This window comes from Maniola jurtina, chromosome 5, assembly GCF_905333055.1.
Source record: "Maniola jurtina chromosome 5, ilManJurt1.1, whole genome shotgun sequence".
NCBI lineage: Eukaryota > Metazoa > Arthropoda > Insecta > Lepidoptera > Nymphalidae > Maniola > Maniola jurtina.
Window position 1 is genome coordinate 12,175,850 of NC_060033.1, and position 17,791 is coordinate 12,193,640.

Below are 17,791 nucleotides of genomic sequence, written 5' to 3' on the forward strand. Positions count from 1 at the left end.
AAGTTTCATGGACTTTGGTTGCTTAATATTCAAATGAAATTGGAACTACGTTTGTCTGAAGCGAGTGACGGAGAGAACCCTCTTAATACTTTCTAAAGTCCTGAATACTGGTCATTATTATAATTCGAGACACGACTTGATCGTTGACAACTGTAATTTCGCTATTATTTTATTTGAATTTACGTATTGAAGATTTCAAATTATTAATTTGTAGGAAATATTCGGGATTTCCGGGACAAAGTTTCGTAAAAAAAACAATTTAGTTTTATACTGTTGATCGTACATTACAGATAGGTAATTTCGGATGACGTTATTACCTACCATTTATTGAAAAATCCATGTTCTTTTTGTTTTTTTTTTACTAGCTTAGGCTATTCTTTAGAAGCTCTTATTTATACTTTATATTTAATAAAAAGATGTGATTAAGGATTTGTTTGTTCATAATTTATTGTTTTATTTTATTACCTATACCTACCTACTTGAAACAAATAACAAAGGAGATACTTTCTTACTAGTAGCAGTTACCAGTTGATTTGACAAACCATTCATGCGGTGTCTTCTGCTGTGGCGCCTCGCTCACACCCGCAGGTTCAAGGCAAATTTTTTTAGGGCTCAAAAGGAAAAACTAAACCCTTAGAGGATCACTTTTTTTTGACGTCAATTACTGTAGGTAGGTACTCTAAAGGTCAATGCATATGCAACGGTGTCACTAGATGGCGCTGTTTCAATTCCATACAAAACCCAGTTAACTTTTACGCGATCGAATAGGTTAAAAATCTCCCACTAGGCACACGGGTGTCGGACGGGACGAGAGGATTTCTTGAACGACTATTGGATAAGTAGAACGTCCTGTCCCGGAACGTCCTGGTTTCAAGTTATACAATAGTAAGTACCTTCTTATTTTAAGAAATCTTCCCGACCCGTCCGCCACACTTTACATATGCTTAACCATAAATGGTATATTGCAACACCTGCCGACTATACTTTAAATGGTATATTCCAACATCTTGGTGATCCAAGTGAAATCAAATCACCTGGGAAATAGTGGGTCATCTTACTACTACCTCTACCGTAGTACTAGGATAGGTCACCATCTAGTATATCACCCATAGTCAGTGGCGTGCAGCTCATAGAGGTATAAAAGTACTGCCTACCCTGGTTGTAATAAATCAACACTTATTTTCTATTGTGACCTGCCAGAAAATAAATTCATACCTTAATGCTTACCCTGGTTTTAAACCTTGTTCACGCCACTGCCCATAGTGATAAGGTACATACTCTTTGATATCACCAGAAGATTAGCGTAAGAGGGGGAGCGGTCAGTGTTTCGTATTGTTTTACTAATTTTGGGTAGGATTTCGTAGTTAATGCAGTAATTTGAATTTTAAGGTGCTTTTAAACGTGTCTGAATCGTAAGTCTCTTAAATTTTAAGTGTCTCAGACCATTAAAATTCAGGAACATAATATTATAACCACTGAGTGCTCCATAGTATTACGCTTATCTTGATTATATAATTCCCAGGTGATTTGATTCCAGTCTGAACACCCAGGTGATTAAAATAGTTATATCCATTAAAGTCATCATGATTACCCATCGTCGGCTCACTACTGAGCACGGGTCTTCTCGAAGGATTAGAAGGGTTTGATCATAGTCCACCACGCTGATTAGGTAAGTGCACTTATAAGAACATTTTTGGAGCACTCTCAGGCTCAGGTTTCCTCACGACGTATTCTTTCACTGTTAAAGCAAGTGATATTCACCTAATTGCTTATAAGTCCGAAAAGTTCGAGATGCCCGGGCTCCCGAGCTCTCGAATAGGAGGGGGACATTTTAACCACCAGGCTATCACAGTGCATATTATACTAGTAATAGGCCAATCGGGTCATATTAAAACAAATCACCATCCTATAACATTCCTATACTTAATTAACATAAGTTTTATCTAATGACTACATTAAACGCGTTGACCGTCGCCCTAGCAATCTCGTCATGTATCTTGTTCACCTCCGCCTGAGTCAGTGTGCGCTCCAGATGTCGGTACACAATGCTGTAACACAGGCTGTGCTTTTTCGTCTTTGGGTGGACGAACTTGTCTTTTAGTTTCACCTGAAACATTAATACCATATTAAAATTAATTGGACAAAAGGACAAGGGAGGGACAATTGGCCTAGTTGTCACATGAAAATACAAATCATATAGTCATATTACAAATATTATAATTGTTAAGCTACATTGACCTAAGTCGGTGAGTGGATGGGTGACGGGATTTGGAGATCTGAATTGATCTTTTCCCTAACGTGATATAAGTGAAAGTTAGTGTTATTTGTTATTTATTACTAAGAGCAAAATTTATTTGAATTTGGTTTGGTATACCAATATCACACTACCTCTTGTAAGGATAATACAAATTATACTAGGTAACTACCTAAGTTAACATATGTAGATAGATATTATATGTATGTAGATAAATGAGAAAATGAAACAATAAAACAAACCTGTTCTACCACATCCCCTCCAATATCTCGGACTAGATCATAAAAATCATTGCTCATGAAACTATCAATAGTCAACGTCGGTGGCAACCAGAATGACAAATCATTTGTACACTGTGGATAACTTGACACTGGCTTATATTCAATACTCGCATTAACATCTTTGTTCTGAAACTGGCTCAAAAACCCGGAATCTGTACTCCACATCAATCTTATATCTGGGATTTTGTATAGTGCCATAGCAAGTCTTTCTAAGCCCAAGCCAAATGCATAAGCTATACTATTATTTGGACCAGCATTGGCTAAGATTTCATTTCTCATTATGCCACATCCTAAAACCTCCATCCAATCATTTTCATAATAAATTTCTAACTCCCACGATGGATGGGTAAAAGGAAAGTAGGCATCAACCCATCTGTATTTTATATCATCTCCAAATAGAACTTTTACCATACCAATAAGGTGGTTTTTTAATTGCGCCTCCATTAATTTGGTTGCTTCTAAAGTGTGACAGCTCTGTTTTGTTGGGTTTGAAATTGAGTTGGTGTATGCATGTGGATTCCATGGATCAAAGCTTGGCTCAAATATGTCTAAGTCTGGATGGTTTTCAAAAAGGTCATGTTTTCGTTGTAATCTCACTGCATCTACCTGAAAAAGACGAAGTGATATGAGAATAATTAAAAAATGAAATCATTTTTACCTAAATAAAACGTGAAGGTGTGTCTGCTTTTTACCTATCAAAAAATGGCTGAACAGGTTTTTAGCAATAGGTAGGTTGAAAGAGCAGATCAGCTAGTTACAGTAATTGAATTATTTGAATACATAATTACTTATTTACAATACTTAATTATTTTTACCAATAGCTCATTTACAAAACTGACCATTATAGATACCAGGTATGAGGTAACTATTTAATGGTACTAGGAGTCCTGTATGTACATTCACAGCCACACTTAAATATAAAGGACCCCAGATTTGATTATAGTCCAGGACTAATTTTACATAGAATATAATAGAGGAAATAAAACATTTACACTTACATTTTTATATCTAGGTGTCTATAAGTAAGTCTTTCAGTATTATCTGGATTTTAGTTACTCACTTGATGAAATACAGGAAAATGTGTGGAATCTATTTCATCTCGCCTGTAAACGTCTCCAATCATTAAAAAGTTATCCAGTCCTGCTCTCAGCAGCTCGCTTTGATGCGCCGTCATATGAGCTCGTAGGAGCGTCGAAGAATTGATGTAATAACAATCAGACTTTGCTCTACTTGGGTGATCTTCCGGAATAAGTAAATCATCGAAATTTTGACGAGAAGTAACTATAGGAGACAAATTATCGTACACGCTGAAACTGGGGTTACCTCCATGTGTAAACGAACCATAAAAATAATTGACGATTCGCTGACGAACTAAGGAAAGTGGGTTATCTTTCTTCAAGTGCAAATTTCTGTTTATATACGACGTTATCTTGGGTGTTATATTTGTGTAATCATCCGTACGGTATTCCTTTCCATTTACATTTACAGTGGCTAAAGATTTCGGTGCCGTACTATAATTTTTATTGATAAATCTTAAACATAATCGGTTGCTTCTAAATAGGATCTTCATAGTTAAAATTGGTTTCGATCGAGAAAACTATTGACTCGACTGAACCATTACATTACTAAATCTGTGCTCACAATATTAAAATCACACTCCTTTTAATATTTAAGTGTTATAATATTATTATAAAGTATAAACTTTGAATTATATTTTTAGTAGGTAAGGAAAATAAAAATTCTAAATGAAATTAGATAGCAACCTGTGATAGAAACGTCAGTTTTTTATTAGTTTAAAAGTTTGAGTGAATAGTACAAAAGTTTATTAATATAATAAAGCCCTAAAGACTAAAAAAAGCTATAACATTCTGTGAAAACGTGAAAATGCACTAAAACAGGACTTCATCTTAAAATTTTATCTAGAGATTCAATTATTTTGCAAAATCAACAAAAATAATCTTGTGATACAGGAAATTATTTCCAAACTGTAAATACTGATAAGTGATAACATTTGTCAACTGTCAAATTCAAATTCAAACAGCTGATTTTTATTACCTAACCTATAACCTCTGAGGTCTTAGAAAAATCTTAATTTGTACGCGTATTTTCAATAATAAACGGATGTGCAATGATTCCAAAGAGATTATTACATGTAGCTCAACTTAGTGCAGTGGGTATAGCGGGTTATTATATAGGACAAACCGAAAAGTTTAATGTTTGCAAGGAGTCAGTGTTAGTGGACGGGAAACTCATAAGTAGCAAGCCAGGCCTGCCGATTTTTGGAACTGTATCAGCAGCAGCGCCATTCACAGACAGTAGCATACCAAAAGATAGGGTAAGTTCAATTGAAAAACTTAATATTTTCACTAAGCATTACCCATTTCCTAAAAATTTGTAATGTTTAATGAAAATGACAAATTTGCGCGTTTTATAGTTATAGTATAGTAGCGAAACGTAGTTTAGTTATAGCCTTTTGTAGAATGATATTCGTAGTTAACAAAATCCAAACTTTCCCCGGAATAACTGAGTACCTACCTCAGTGGAAACCATTCGATCTGCTTGCTATGACCTCGATTCATTTCTTGCTTACTTACATCTAAACATCATGAAGATCAGGTGCACAGCACAGAATAGTACTATTAGATATAGATAATTTACTAATGAACTGTTTGAACTATGTTTACAGGTATCACAAATAATGAAATATGGTTTCCCCAGTCTTGATCAAGTCCGTTCGTATGATGACTTTGTACTATCTTATGACCGTCGCAACAGGGTGCCGCATTGGGTGTTTGAGCATATAACCAAAGAGCACGTAAAGAAAAATGATGCAGTGGACAGAAGCAAATGTGACTTCACACCTGATGAAAGTATACATCCATTTTTCAGGTGAAGTTTAAGCTCGTCACTACCCATATTATAAATGCAATTTATGGGTTTATTGTTTTGTTAGTTAGTCCTCCAATCACGCCACAACAAAACAACGGATCAACACAGTTTTTTGCATGTACATATTAAAGATATGGAGATTGACATAGGATACTTTCATTCTGAAAAATCAACACAATTAATCACGCAAATACTCATAATATAATGGGCATCAGCTTGTTTTTTATAAAATAAAGGAGATCATTATTTTTGGGCCTTTTCTGAAAGTGCCGGCCAACGAAAAAAAATGGTACGGATGGTTAGAACTAGCCATTTGGAGTAATAGTTAATATGGCAGAAAAGTTGTAGGATTGTTCTGAACCAAGATATACAGGGTCGAAGATTCGTCATTTTCATACATTTTATTGATTTCTAAAAGTGCTGGGAAACATAAAATAATGTTAGATATTGCTAGAACTAATGATTTGAAGCAATTGTCATTATGACGCGAAGGCTGTGGGGCCATTATATGTCGTGTTATACAAGGTATACAAAAAATGAATATACTTTGTATAATTAATTGTAACCGATTTTATGATTTTGTTACTGTTCTGATTGTTTTAGACGAATTTGAATACACGTACAATTATTTTGACTCCCATGAAGTGCTGGATCAGCTGCAATGTGGACAAAATTCGTTTATACATACCTGGATTGTATGCGGCCTTGTAATACTAGGTGATCTCATCCAGCCATCTCCCAAACTTCTGCCACTGGGATATCTCCGGCGAGCTCTGTGATGAATGCACCATTTGGTTATAAGTACTGTTCACCATAGTAACTACGGGCCTTCTTCAGTCGATAGCTGCCCAAAGCAACCTGCGTCGATTCTTCTGTGAATCTAGGAAAGTCATTGAACGGAGGATGTCGGCTTCCATAGCCTAGAAATGAGCTCTTCTTCTATTATAATGATTGTGTGTGATAACAAGTTCTGCTAAACTGTTTTGCGCATTGACCAGTTCATGGATTTTGTCCAGGAAATCACGTCTGTAGTACACGTTATTGTCTATCAGAACATGATAGCTGTTTAGCGATGTTACCGCGATCCTGAAATAATCGATCACGTTACTTAATGCCCGGTCACTCTGATCAATCCTGAGCAAACGAAAATCTCTTTTAAAGCAATTGTTCATCACTTTCACCATCCAGCGGCAAATGTTAACAAGCTTAGATTTATTGGTTTGGCCAGTAATTAGCTGGGTTTCATTTAAATGTTTTGTTTCTAGCATTTGTGTCACATAACCGCATGCCTCAAGAAAGAAAGGCTATCTATAAAGGGCATGTACAGACAGATACAGGCATGTACATATATCTTCAGAAAAGCACTAATTACTTTTTCCAGTGAAAATCATACCCTAACCACAAGTTCCGAAACCACTAAAAGCCTTTATATTTGTTGCGATGGAACAATAATCTACACGCTGCAGCAACTTTTAAATGATACCTTAAATGATATAGAAGATTTTTACTGGATTTTTATCTTAGTCCATGGTTTTAGAGATACCATAAACAATCTTGAGGTAATCTTCCTTTCTTGAGGTGTGCGGTTATGTGGCACAAATGCCAGTAACAAAACATCAGAAAAAAACCCAGCTAACTACTGACCAAGCCAATAAATCTAGACTTTTTACCATTTGCTGCTGGATAATGTAAATGATTAACGACCGCTTTGGAAGAGATTTTTGTTTACTCAGGGTTATTCAGGATTTGTAACCGGACATTAAGTAACATGATCGATAATTTCAGGATTTTGTCAGCATTGCTGAACGGCTATCATGTTCTGATAGACAACAACGTGCATGCACGTGATTTCCTTGACAAAATCCATGAACTGGTCAATGCGCAAAACAGTTTAGCAGAACTTGTTATCACACACAATAATTATAATAGAAGAAGAGCTCATTTCTAGGCTATGGAAGCCGACATCCTCCGTTCAATGACTTTCCTAGATTCACAGAAGAATCGACGCAGGTTGCTTTGGGCAGCTATCGACTGAAGAAGGCCGGTAGTTACTATGGTGAACAGTACTTATAACCAAATGGTGCATTCATCACAGAGCTCGCCGGAGATATCCCAGTGGCAGAAGTTTGGGAGATGGCTGGATGAGATCACCTAGTATTACAAGGCCGCATACAATCCAGGTATGTATAAACGAATTTTGTCCACATTGCAGCTGATCCAGCACTTCGTGGGAGTCAAAATAATTGTACGTGTATTCAAATTCGTCTAAAACAATCAGAACAGTAACAAAATCATAAAATCGGTTACAATTAATTATACAAAGTATATTCATTTTTTGTATACCTTGTATAACACGACATATAATGGCCCCACAGCCTTCGCGTCATAATGACAATTGCTTCAAATCATTAGTTCTAGCAATATCTAACATTATTTTATGTTTCCCAGCACTTTTAGAAATCAATAAAATGTATGAAAATGACGAATCTTCGACCCTGTATATCTTGGTTCAGAACAATCCTACAACTTTTCTGCCATATTAACTATTACTCCAAATGGCTAGTTCTAACGATCCGTACCATTTTTTTTCGTTGGCCGGCACTTTCAGAAAAGGCCCAAAAATGTATGGAGCTAGAATGATCTCCTTTGTTTACTATATGAGGCCAGTGAATTCATCCACTGATTACCATATTTGGTTCTTAAATATTGTAGGAATGTTCAATTTTTGCGATAAAAGTAGCTTGCTTATATTACCTGTGCAGTGTGCAAGCTAATTCTTTACCAAATAAATAAGCTTGCGAGCTGTGTCTGTGACGTAATCCACATGGATTTAGGTTTTTAAAAATCCAGTTGAACTCTTTGATTATTATCCAGGACATAAAGTAGCCTACGTCCATTCTCAGGCTAGGATTCAAGTCAGATTATTAAACAGAAAGGCACAATTTATTTGCATGATAAATTAAATTACATTAATATAATAAATTAGCAAAATATAGCCTCAATAGCTCAATGGTTAAAGGAGTGGACTGAAAACCGAAAGGTCGCCGGTTCAAACCCCACCCGTTGCACTATTGTCATACCTACTCCTAGCACAAGCTTTATGCTTAATTGGAGGGGAAAGGGGAATATTAGTCAGCACAATAAACTTGGCTAATATTCTTATTTAAAAAAAAATTATAATATTAGTGTGTATTCTTAGTTAAAAATGTAAGACTGAAGTAGATACCAACTACCTACTATTGTATTTATATTTTATTCTTCTAGATCTCAGAACAGTGACTACAAAGGATCAGGGTTTGACAGAGGTCACATGGCGGCGGCCGGCAATCACCGCCTCGCGCAGAAACACGTAGAACAGACATTTTTCTTGACTAATATGGCCCCACAGGTTATTATAATAATAACATTTATTTTCAGATACTTCATCCATATAGTTACATATTATGGTTAGTTATATATTATGGTTACTTTTCTGTTAAGAGATTTGCGATTGAAAGTAATTTTGGCATCCTTAGAATAAAAAACCCAGGTGGCATCATTTTTGTCCTTCACCTTATAAGGGAGATATCAGTAATAAAAATATAAGTTTGGTTGTCACCTGTGTGTACATAGTACATACTGAAACATAAAAACATCCAAAAAACGTGGATGCTTATTTAAAACTTTAAATGTATAGAAATATTGATAAAAATTTTGTTTAATGACCTAGCCAATTTGTATTTTCAGGTGGGCGAAGGCTTCAATAGACACGCTTGGAACAGATTGGAAAAGCATGTCAGGAAATTGACTAAGGTCTACGATAATGTATACTGTTGCACAGGACCTTTATATCTCCCCAGGTAAAAGATTTTGCAACTGGCTTATGGATGATCCAAGACACCTTGCTGATGCTGCGGCCTAAGAACATTAAGCTGAGCTATGAAAATAAAGCTATAGTTATTTATACTATAAATATCTTAGCTTTATTGTTTCACAAACATCCCCCGCTTGTTACTATGTTGTATGCAAATCTCTGGTGGAAACATACCGTGGTTTTATCGATCTATGTAGTATGAAGTTATCACCAGCAAAGACGATTATGCCACTGCCCGATTAGTTTATCAATTAAGTTTCGCTTTCCACAGTGGAAAGTACTTAGTAGGTACTTACCTGTTTGCAGGCATATCGCCTTACAGTCGTCTAGAGTTCTTGCAAAAATCTTAATCATCAACCGATATAATATGTTCACTGCTTGACATAGGTCTCTTGTAGAGACTTCCACCTATCCTGAATCCAGCAGATCCCTGTGACTCGATTGATGTTGTTTGTCCACTAAATGAGGGTTTGGAAATGCTGCGTTTTACGGTGCGAGGTCGCCATTCCAGCATTTTGCTCTTACTGTACTGTACCTACTTAAAATTACAGGAAGGAATCTGATGGCAAATTCTATGTAAGATACCAAGTTATTGGCGCGAATACGGTGGCAGTGCCCACACATTTCTACAAGGTGGTGGTGGCAGAGTCAAGTGATGGAAAACTGGACATGGAGGCCTATGTGATGCCCAACCAGAAGATCCCTGACGAGACGCCCGTCTCCTCATATATGGTACGTATGAAGTATCCTCAATGTTGAATTTGTATGACGTCAAAGCTTTTCGTGAAATTATGCTAATACATGGCTAATACTCATTCGGCGAACTATTAAGTACTAGATGATGCCCGCGACTTCGTCCGCGTGGATTAGGTTTTATAAAAATTCCGTGGGATTTCTTTGCTTTTACATAATAAAAAGTAGTCTATGTCCGTTACCGGGATGTAAGCTAACTCCATACCTTTCATCAAATCGGTTAAACTGTTGGGTCGTGAAAATCCAGCAGACAGACAGACAGGCAGACATACATACACACTTTCGCATTTATAATATAAGTATGGGTTTACAAGCAAATTAGTGTTAATTCGATACTACACCACAACACTTGTGCTTAATTTTATGATTTCTGAGGCACAAAATGACTACCATCTTGGATTTGTCATGACATTGTTGTTTATAACACAAGATCACGTAGGTGAAGCTGATAACAGCTCAATTTATCAAAATTGAATAAGTATTTTCGAAGTCTCTTAGTAAAATAATAATAATTATTATTGTTTATTCCAGGTACCTCCGGAAACTATTGAAAAAGCCGCGGGTTTATTATTTTTTGACAAACTACATAGAAGTAAATTGAATACAATAAACGGCAAAAAGGTCTAATTTTATACAAAAATTCAGATTAGGATTATTTACGAATTGAATAGAACAATTTTTAGTTTAATTGTGTGAATAATTTTGTTACATTACCTATTAGAAAAGATTTATTGACTTGTGAAGTCTGATATAAGCACAGTTTAAAGTATACCTGTAAATACCTTGTATAAACATAGTTTAGTTTAATTTTTCGTTTGTTATTATTATTTTTTATTCTTGTGACATTGTTAACAACACGACGATTTTTTAAATAAAGTTAAGGACTTCAATGTTGAATTATTTTAATTTTATTTGAATAAATAAATACTTAATTATATATGTTACACAAAATATTGTTTTATTACAATACACACAAAACAAGAATTCCAATCTGAAGTTGTAACATGATGTTTTGTGCAGTCATAGACTTAGGCCTCATTTACACGAGAGCTTTTTTAACGTCCGTTAAAAAAGCGTCCAAACGGAACAAATGCATTTCCAAGTATATGTTCACACGTCAACGCTTTTTTACGTGTGAACAGATACTTGGGAATACATTTGTTCTATTTGGACGCTATTTTGACGACGTAAATGAGGCCTAAGGATTTGATATGCAAGCCAGGCTGAGATCTGTTTTGCAGCACTATATCTATTCTTTTACTTATCTGTAGGTTAGGTATTTTTCTATTATAAAGAGGTAAAATTTGGAATGTCGGGGGTTATTACTGGAACTAATTACTATCAGATTCTGAAAATTCTTTCATTGACAGTTTCATTATCCCTGAGTGCTATCACACTATAGGCAAAAGTTTGTATGTGTGTGTGTTGCTCTTTCACGCAACTCTATTGACCGGATTCAGCTTGGAATGAATATTATACCTTGGATTAGCATACAGGCTATTTTTTGTCCCGTAAAAATCCATCGTTCCCGCGGGATTTTATAAACATACATTCACGCGGACGAAGTCGCGGCCATCATCTGGTACGCTATAAATTACTGTCGCAAACAATCATCGAATATTTTAGCGTTGCTTCGCGAAGGATCGAGTTTAAAGAATAAAAAGTCGGTTATGTATAAAACATGTATAATAATTATATATTAGGAGAAGGTATACATATACATTATACATAATATATAAGTAAGTAGGTTTAGGGTTAAGGGGCGTGTATTAGTTTTCGTCTTCTTCTTCTGAAGCGCCGTTCTGTTGCGGCTCCTCTTCCATACCGGCGTCGCCCATTCCTGGACACAAAATTTACAGTGACTTTAGTACTCTTACAAAAGCAAACCAATTGACGACCTTCCTGGTCCAGTGGAGAAAGCTATGGTTTTATAAGTGGGAGGTCGCAGGTTTGATTGAAGCTTCCAAGTTAGCCCGCTTCCATCTTAAACTGTATCATCACTTAACATCACGTGAAGTCGTAGTCAAAGGCTAACTTGTATCATGTAATAAAAAAAAATTTACTGTGTTTTAAGTCAGAACAAATTCACTCTCTTTATTACACTCTATAGATCTGCCTTAGGGCGGTTACGCACTCATCAGATCAGAGTCTGTGATATGTTCCGAAGTAGTCACAGAACTATTTGTATGGTGATTTCACAAACTAGATCTGACTTCTGTCATCCGATTTCTCTCCATCATCCGTGTGAATATCCCGAATATGCCTCGGATTCAAGTCGGATATATGACGTAGATAAAATATGTCAAAGATGTCCACTGAATAGCTTGAATTTGGATCAGAGATCGGATTAGTGCGTAAGCAATATCAGAATACGGTCCGAGTTTTTCATATTTATATTTTCATGGATTCGTGATCGGATGAGTGTGCGTAAACGCTCTTAATGTTTTACTTAATTCTGTTAAAAACAATGTCAATCATAGGTGTTGTCTGTCAGTCAGTCAGTGTTAGTTAAATAGATTGTAACCTTGGTCCTCGTCCTCGTCGGCCGAGTCGCCGGCGACCTCGGCGTTCTCGGCCTCGGCGCGCTCCATCTGCCGCGCCAGCTCCGCCTCGTCCGTCGCCGTCACCACTTTAGGCTGAAATGTTCATTTTTATTTATTCTTTATCACATCACACTAATATAACAAAGGCGAAAGTTTGCTTGTATGGGTGTATGTTTGTTCTATTTGACGCAAAAACTACTAGACTAATTTGGCTGTAATTTAGAATGTTGATAGATTATACCCTGGATTAACACCACTTTTTATGTCGGAAAGTTAAAGAGTTCCCACGGGATTTTTAAAACCCTATATCCACGCAAACGAAGTCGCGGGCATCAGCTAGTTTATCATTATAAAATTAAACTGCCTGCCCCGCTAAAAAACGAATTAAAAGTAAATTTTTTCCACAATAATTGAAAATGGCCGCCATATTGCTTTTTTTTCAAAAAATTTACAGCCATTGTCACTCAGCATGATGTACGGATTTACAAATTATATTGAGTGGCATTGTATTTGGGTACTCACCGCCATTTGCACGTTAAACACACCACCTGCAGTGTTGATCGTATCTTGGATTTTGTCTATGGCATCCTGTAGTGCTTTGAGCCCATCTGCTTTCTCAGGTGTGGATGTTGTCATTACTGAAAGAAACAAAGATTATATCATATTATAAGGTCATATTGCTAATCGCAATTGCCAACATTGTTATGTACTGAAGCTAAATAAAAATCACAATATTATGAGTATATTGAATTTGAACACTATAAGCAGGTCAGGTTTGAACACTATAAGGGCTCTTGTATCAGAATTTTTTTTTATTTGCAGACAATCATGTAACTCTCAAACAGATATCCTAAAACAAATTCCTAGTTTTTTTGCATTACATGTTACTAGCTGATGCTACTACCATTTTGTCCACATGGATTAAGGATTTTAAAATACTCTGGGAACCCTGAACATGGGAATTGATTTTAATATGGATTTAACTGATTTAAAACTGATAAAAAGTCGCTTTTGTTACCCCCAGGGCTTTAACTACATCCATGCAAATATCACGCCTATTCATTGGGACCACACTATCACATTTATAAGCTGGATAGTAATTTTTACTTTTAAAAGTCTATGTCAAAACTTAAAGCCCTACATCTAAACGCTCCATCATATTTAAATATTATCATTCACACTGAAAACTATTGAACATACCATACAAAGGTGGAGCAATAAGGTTAATTTTGATAGGCAAGTCTGGAGTGGACAGTGCAAGGCCAGCTTTAAGGGCTGCTTTCACTGCATCAATGCCTTCATAGCCATAGCAAGCACACTCAATGTCCGCACGAATCTTCACTGCTTGAGATGTGAGCTTCCTCTTTATGTTGGCTAGGAGAACCTCCTTGGTTTTCTCATCCAGACCACATTCGTTGAGTACTGACGGGTCTCTGAAATAGAAGGTAAACTTTGGTTGATAAGGCCTTTTAACATTCACATCATTTACAAGTTTTGCAATCTACTGTAATGGTTAGTATAGTAATTAGTTGATAATGTCTGTCCTTATGTAGTGAACCATAATAGATAAAAAGTTGAAATTTTCCCAGAATGTTAATTTCTATTGCCACTATAACAACAAATAATAAATAATAAAGTTTTATTCTTGTATAATGATATGGAACCCTTCATGTGTGTTCGACTTGCATTCAACCGATTTTCTAAGAATTCCATGAGAACTCCTTAATTTTCAGGGTTAAAAAGCAGCCTATGTCACTCTCCATGCATAATCCACTATATCCATGCTAAAAAATTACATTGGTCCATTGCTCTGTTGCAGAGTGATAGAAATATAAACAAACACAGGTTCACATTCATAATATAGGTAGTGATGCTAACCAGGATTGACAACATGCTCTCCAAAGCACAAAGGCCACAACCTTTTCAACCCTTCAATTTTCTATTTCTGAATCAAACTATAGATATGTAATGTCTAGTCTATTCTTATTCTTAGTAGAGTACTCACACAGCTGCTTGTTTGAAGTAGTCATAAGCAGAGGCTTTCTTGTACTTCTCCTCGAAGCGCCAGGCAGTCTGCTTATACAGCTCTTCCAGCTGCTCTGAACTTTGGTAGCGTAATAGTTCAGCTACATGCCGCAGGATAGAGTTCACCGCCTTGGCCTTGGCGTACCTCTCCGTGCACTTGTCTATGTCCTCTGCTGATACACGACGTTTTGATAAGTCTATGTAACCTGGAATTCAGATTGATATTATAATAAATTATATACAGAGTTAACATTGATGATTACCTCTGCTTATATTGCAGATAAAAATACCAGTAGCCAATTATCGTAATATATTAAATCATGTTTTTAGAATAGAAATAAATATGCTGACTGCAACTTTACTGTCGCAAAAAGTGATAAGAGTAGCTTACAATATATTGCTTAAGGTACCTAAATTTAATATTTTATATTAAGTATAATCAACTTGCCCTTTTCTTTATCCACTCTGATGACAACAACCGGCTCAGTTTTGCCCACTCTAATCAATTTATTAATCGACCTGATACGTCTTCTCGACAACTCGGACAATAGAATCATGCCCTCAATGTTGTTATATTCTAACAAATGGACGTAAGCGCCCATTTCAGCAATAGATCTTACGTTAACCATCACCACATCCTCAACTTCAGGATACTTCTCCTGGTAAAACCTGCACGACAACGGCATCTGAAAGTTTTACGAAACATAACCTTAATTAATGTAAAAACTTAGACATAACTTCCAAGTATATTTCTGTGATCGTCAGAAAAGAGCACCTTTATGTTAGTTTTAAATCTTTTGTCTAGTTTTCTCAATTACTTGAACAAAATAATGATGAAATATTCAACTTGTTCACGTTGAAACTATGTTTGACATACAGAATTTGACAAATGACAATTTGTCAAAAAGCTATAGAGGAAGGCACCTAGTTTATAACTTAAATAAATCTAAGGGTGGCGCTTCATGCTTGTATTAAACAACATAACATTATGACAAGCGTCGGCAAACATCACAGAGGGCTAGCCTGCTTATCGGAACTCTCCAAAGCGTTGGCAAGCATAGGTAGGCACCTAGGTACGCAAACTGCCGCCAAAGCCGTCAAGCATGAAGTGGCAACATAATGCTGCCGCTTCATGCTTGTGGCGAACAACAAACAACAAGCACTGGCAAGCGTGTGAATGGATATTTGCTTAGGTATGCTTGCCAACGCTTGGACGCTTTTGTCATTTGATCCGATTGGCTACAAGCCAAAATATAGTGAAACACTGTGTATTAAGTACTCTGTGGTGTTTGCCTATGCTTTCTGCATGTATTTGCCACAAGCATGAAGCGGCACCGTAAGTCTACTACTGTCTATACTCTATGGTTACAAGTTACAAAAGGCGCGGGCGGCTAAATTGAAAAAAAATGGAAAAAAACTATATAATTTGTTAATAAAAAACTATATAATATATTTGGATTTTACGCACGTGATTGATGTGATAAAACTGTTATGACCTTTATTAATAAAATCACTGATTATTGATTACACATAATAATATTATGAACAGTATTATTATTTTGTAATTAATGTATCCTCCTATCCTTTATACTACTTATTGTGATATTTATTATGTATCCATGATCTTGGATTGAGTTGATGCCTGACTCAGCGTCTAAAGGCCGTCAAATTGTCCTATATTCTGCATATTCTGACTCAATTCATTAATTCCAACTATGGTGACCGGCGCGGCGACCGCTAGGAATGCATTTTTAATTGAAACATTTATTAGTCTTAGATCTCTAATTGGTTTTCTTTGAACCGCCGTTCATTATGAATGATTAAAAAGACGAGAATAGTTGGTAATAATAATAATGAATATTGTGCTAGTTATCGAGTTATTTATTGCGGAAACTGTGAAGCTAGTATAGTACGCGACAGGTCGAGATGGCAATCGGGGTATGAGGTGGAGGGACGCCCTGCACACCCTCACGTTACCCGCGCTCGCCCGCATCGGGTTAGCGCGGGGGCTATGCGGGTCGTCTTCGACCCGATTGCCATCTCGACCTGTCGCGTACTATACTAGCTTCACAGTTCGACAACAAGTTTACACAGCTTGCATCGTCTCTATTTATAGTACCAGCATAATGTCTTTAATTAAAGAATACGCATGCGATATGATTACTAGCGTAAAGGAATCCATCTACGAGTATTTGGATCAAGATTATGGTGTCATCGCATCGTTTGGAAACCGCTAACCGCTTAACCTGCACTTAAATGTTCATTGGCCTTAATAGCTCAACTGTATAAATGATTGACTTTAAGCAGTAAGGACACAAGTTCAAACATTAGCCGTTGGAAGCCTGGGGCCTACAACCGTTTTTGACAGCTACAGTGTGGCGATCTAAAAAAAATCTACCTTCCTACAACTTTTGAAGCAGTAATTTGAATCCACGACTTAGCAACGAACAGTTTAACAGTATCCCATTCAGTTCAGTCGTTATCACAAAGTTGTTAAGGGTCAGCTATATATGAGATCAGTGCAGACCAAGCGGCACACTACGCTCGGATACAATATATCCATACTAATATTATAAATATGATAGAATGTCTATCTGTTAGCTTATTAATTTTTAAAAACCTAAATTCAAGCGGACAAACTCGCGGGCATCATCTAACTAGTAAATATTAGTTAAAAACACATTATCCAGGAAGCTCAGAAAGACTTACAAGCCTTTAGAAGAGCCGATTGCCGGGAAGACATGTGTGACAACTTCTGAATCCCTGAACTATCGAAGTAAGTTAATAAAATTAATTACTCTGTCGTTCTGGTTCTAAAAAAACGGTTAACTGCAAAACAAATTTTTTGAATTAAGCACATAATGCCAAAAACCGTGGAAGTTTTACAGAAAGAATGCTAAGTAGAACCAAAGTATTTCTTTCTTAGTTTGAATCTACGTAGCGTTATTTTTTAAACATCAGCTTTTGAAAATTCATACCTTTTTGGTGATAACTAGAAAACAACTTTTTGTTATTATAGGATTGGATTGAAATAGGATAGCAGTATTTATAGCTAACTTTCTATAGTGTATTAAATATCACTTGCTTTAAAAGTGTACCTACCTAGGAAAAATCGTGAGGAAACCTGTATGCCTGAGAGTTCTCTATAAATGTTCTGAAAGGTGTCAGAAGTAGGTATGCCAATCCGCACTTG

At 36.2% G+C, this 17,791-nt stretch overlaps 3 protein-coding genes across 3 annotated transcripts; 1 reads left to right on the forward strand and 2 right to left on the reverse strand.

The window, feature by feature from the left end:
* Positions 1-1,904: 1,904 nt before the first annotated feature.
* On the reverse strand, positions 1,905-4,312 carry LOC123865543 (probable phenylalanine--tRNA ligase, mitochondrial). The gene is made up of 3 exons (XM_045906630.1): positions 3,596-4,312; positions 2,497-3,141; positions 1,905-2,107 (listed from the first exon to the last, which is right to left on the reverse strand). Exons 1-3 carry the CDS (start codon positions 4,103-4,105, stop codon positions 1,940-1,942), a joined length of 1,323 nt encoding a protein of 440 aa, XP_045762586.1. The 5' UTR covers positions 4,106-4,312; the 3' UTR covers positions 1,905-1,939.
* A 237-nt stretch (positions 4,313-4,549) lies between these two features.
* On the forward strand, positions 4,550-10,910 carry LOC123865550 (endonuclease G, mitochondrial). The gene is made up of 6 exons (XM_045906640.1): positions 4,550-4,870; positions 5,222-5,424; positions 8,689-8,812; positions 9,151-9,263; positions 9,829-10,009; positions 10,562-10,910. Exons 1-6 carry the CDS (start codon positions 4,664-4,666, stop codon positions 10,655-10,657), a joined length of 924 nt encoding a protein of 307 aa, XP_045762596.1. The 5' UTR covers positions 4,550-4,663; the 3' UTR covers positions 10,658-10,910.
* Positions 10,911-11,704: 794 nt separating this feature from the next.
* Positions 11,705-15,508, reverse strand: LOC123865546 (eukaryotic translation initiation factor 2 subunit 1). The gene is made up of 7 exons (XM_045906636.1): positions 15,374-15,508; positions 15,047-15,284; positions 14,579-14,804; positions 13,774-14,006; positions 13,096-13,211; positions 12,555-12,666; positions 11,705-11,870 (listed from the first exon to the last, which is right to left on the reverse strand). Exons 2-7 carry the CDS (start codon positions 15,282-15,284, stop codon positions 11,800-11,802), a joined length of 996 nt encoding a protein of 331 aa, XP_045762592.1. The 5' UTR covers positions 15,374-15,508; the 3' UTR covers positions 11,705-11,799.
* Positions 15,509-17,791: the final 2,283 nt, after the last annotated feature.

Excerpts from the sequence above, each read along its gene's own strand:
- LOC123865550 (XM_045906640.1), top strand. The coding sequence starts at position 4,664 with ATGATTCCAAAGAGATTATTACATGTAGCTCAACTTAGTGCAGTGGGT. Across the intron at positions 8,813-9,150 it reads TGACTAATATGGCCCCACAG|GTGGGCGAAGGCTTCAATAG; the intron begins GTTATTATAATA and ends TTGTATTTTCAG. Across the intron at positions 9,264-9,828 it reads GGACCTTTATATCTCCCCAG|GAAGGAATCTGATGGCAAAT; the intron begins GTAAAAGATTTT and ends TTAAAATTACAG.
- LOC123865546 (XM_045906636.1), bottom strand. The coding sequence starts at position 15,284 with ATGCCGTTGTCGTGCAGGTTTTACCAGGAGAAGTATCCTGAAGTTGAG. Across the intron at positions 14,805-15,046 it reads CAGAGTGGATAAAGAAAAGG|GTTACATAGACTTATCAAAA; the intron begins GCAAGTTGATTA and ends TCTGAATTCCAG. Across the intron at positions 13,212-13,773 it reads TATTGCTCCACCTTTGTATG|TAATGACAACATCCACACCT; the intron begins GTATGTTCAATA and ends TGTTTCTTTCAG.
- LOC123865543 (XM_045906630.1), bottom strand. The coding sequence starts at position 4,105 with ATGAAGATCCTATTTAGAAGCAACCGATTATGTTTAAGATTTATCAAT. Across the intron at positions 3,142-3,595 it reads ATTTTCCTGTATTTCATCAA|GTAGATGCAGTGAGATTACA; the intron begins GTGAGTAACTAA and ends CGTCTTTTTCAG. Across the intron at positions 2,108-2,496 it reads GAGGGGATGTGGTAGAACAG|GTGAAACTAAAAGACAAGTT; the intron begins GTTTGTTTTATT and ends TTAATGTTTCAG.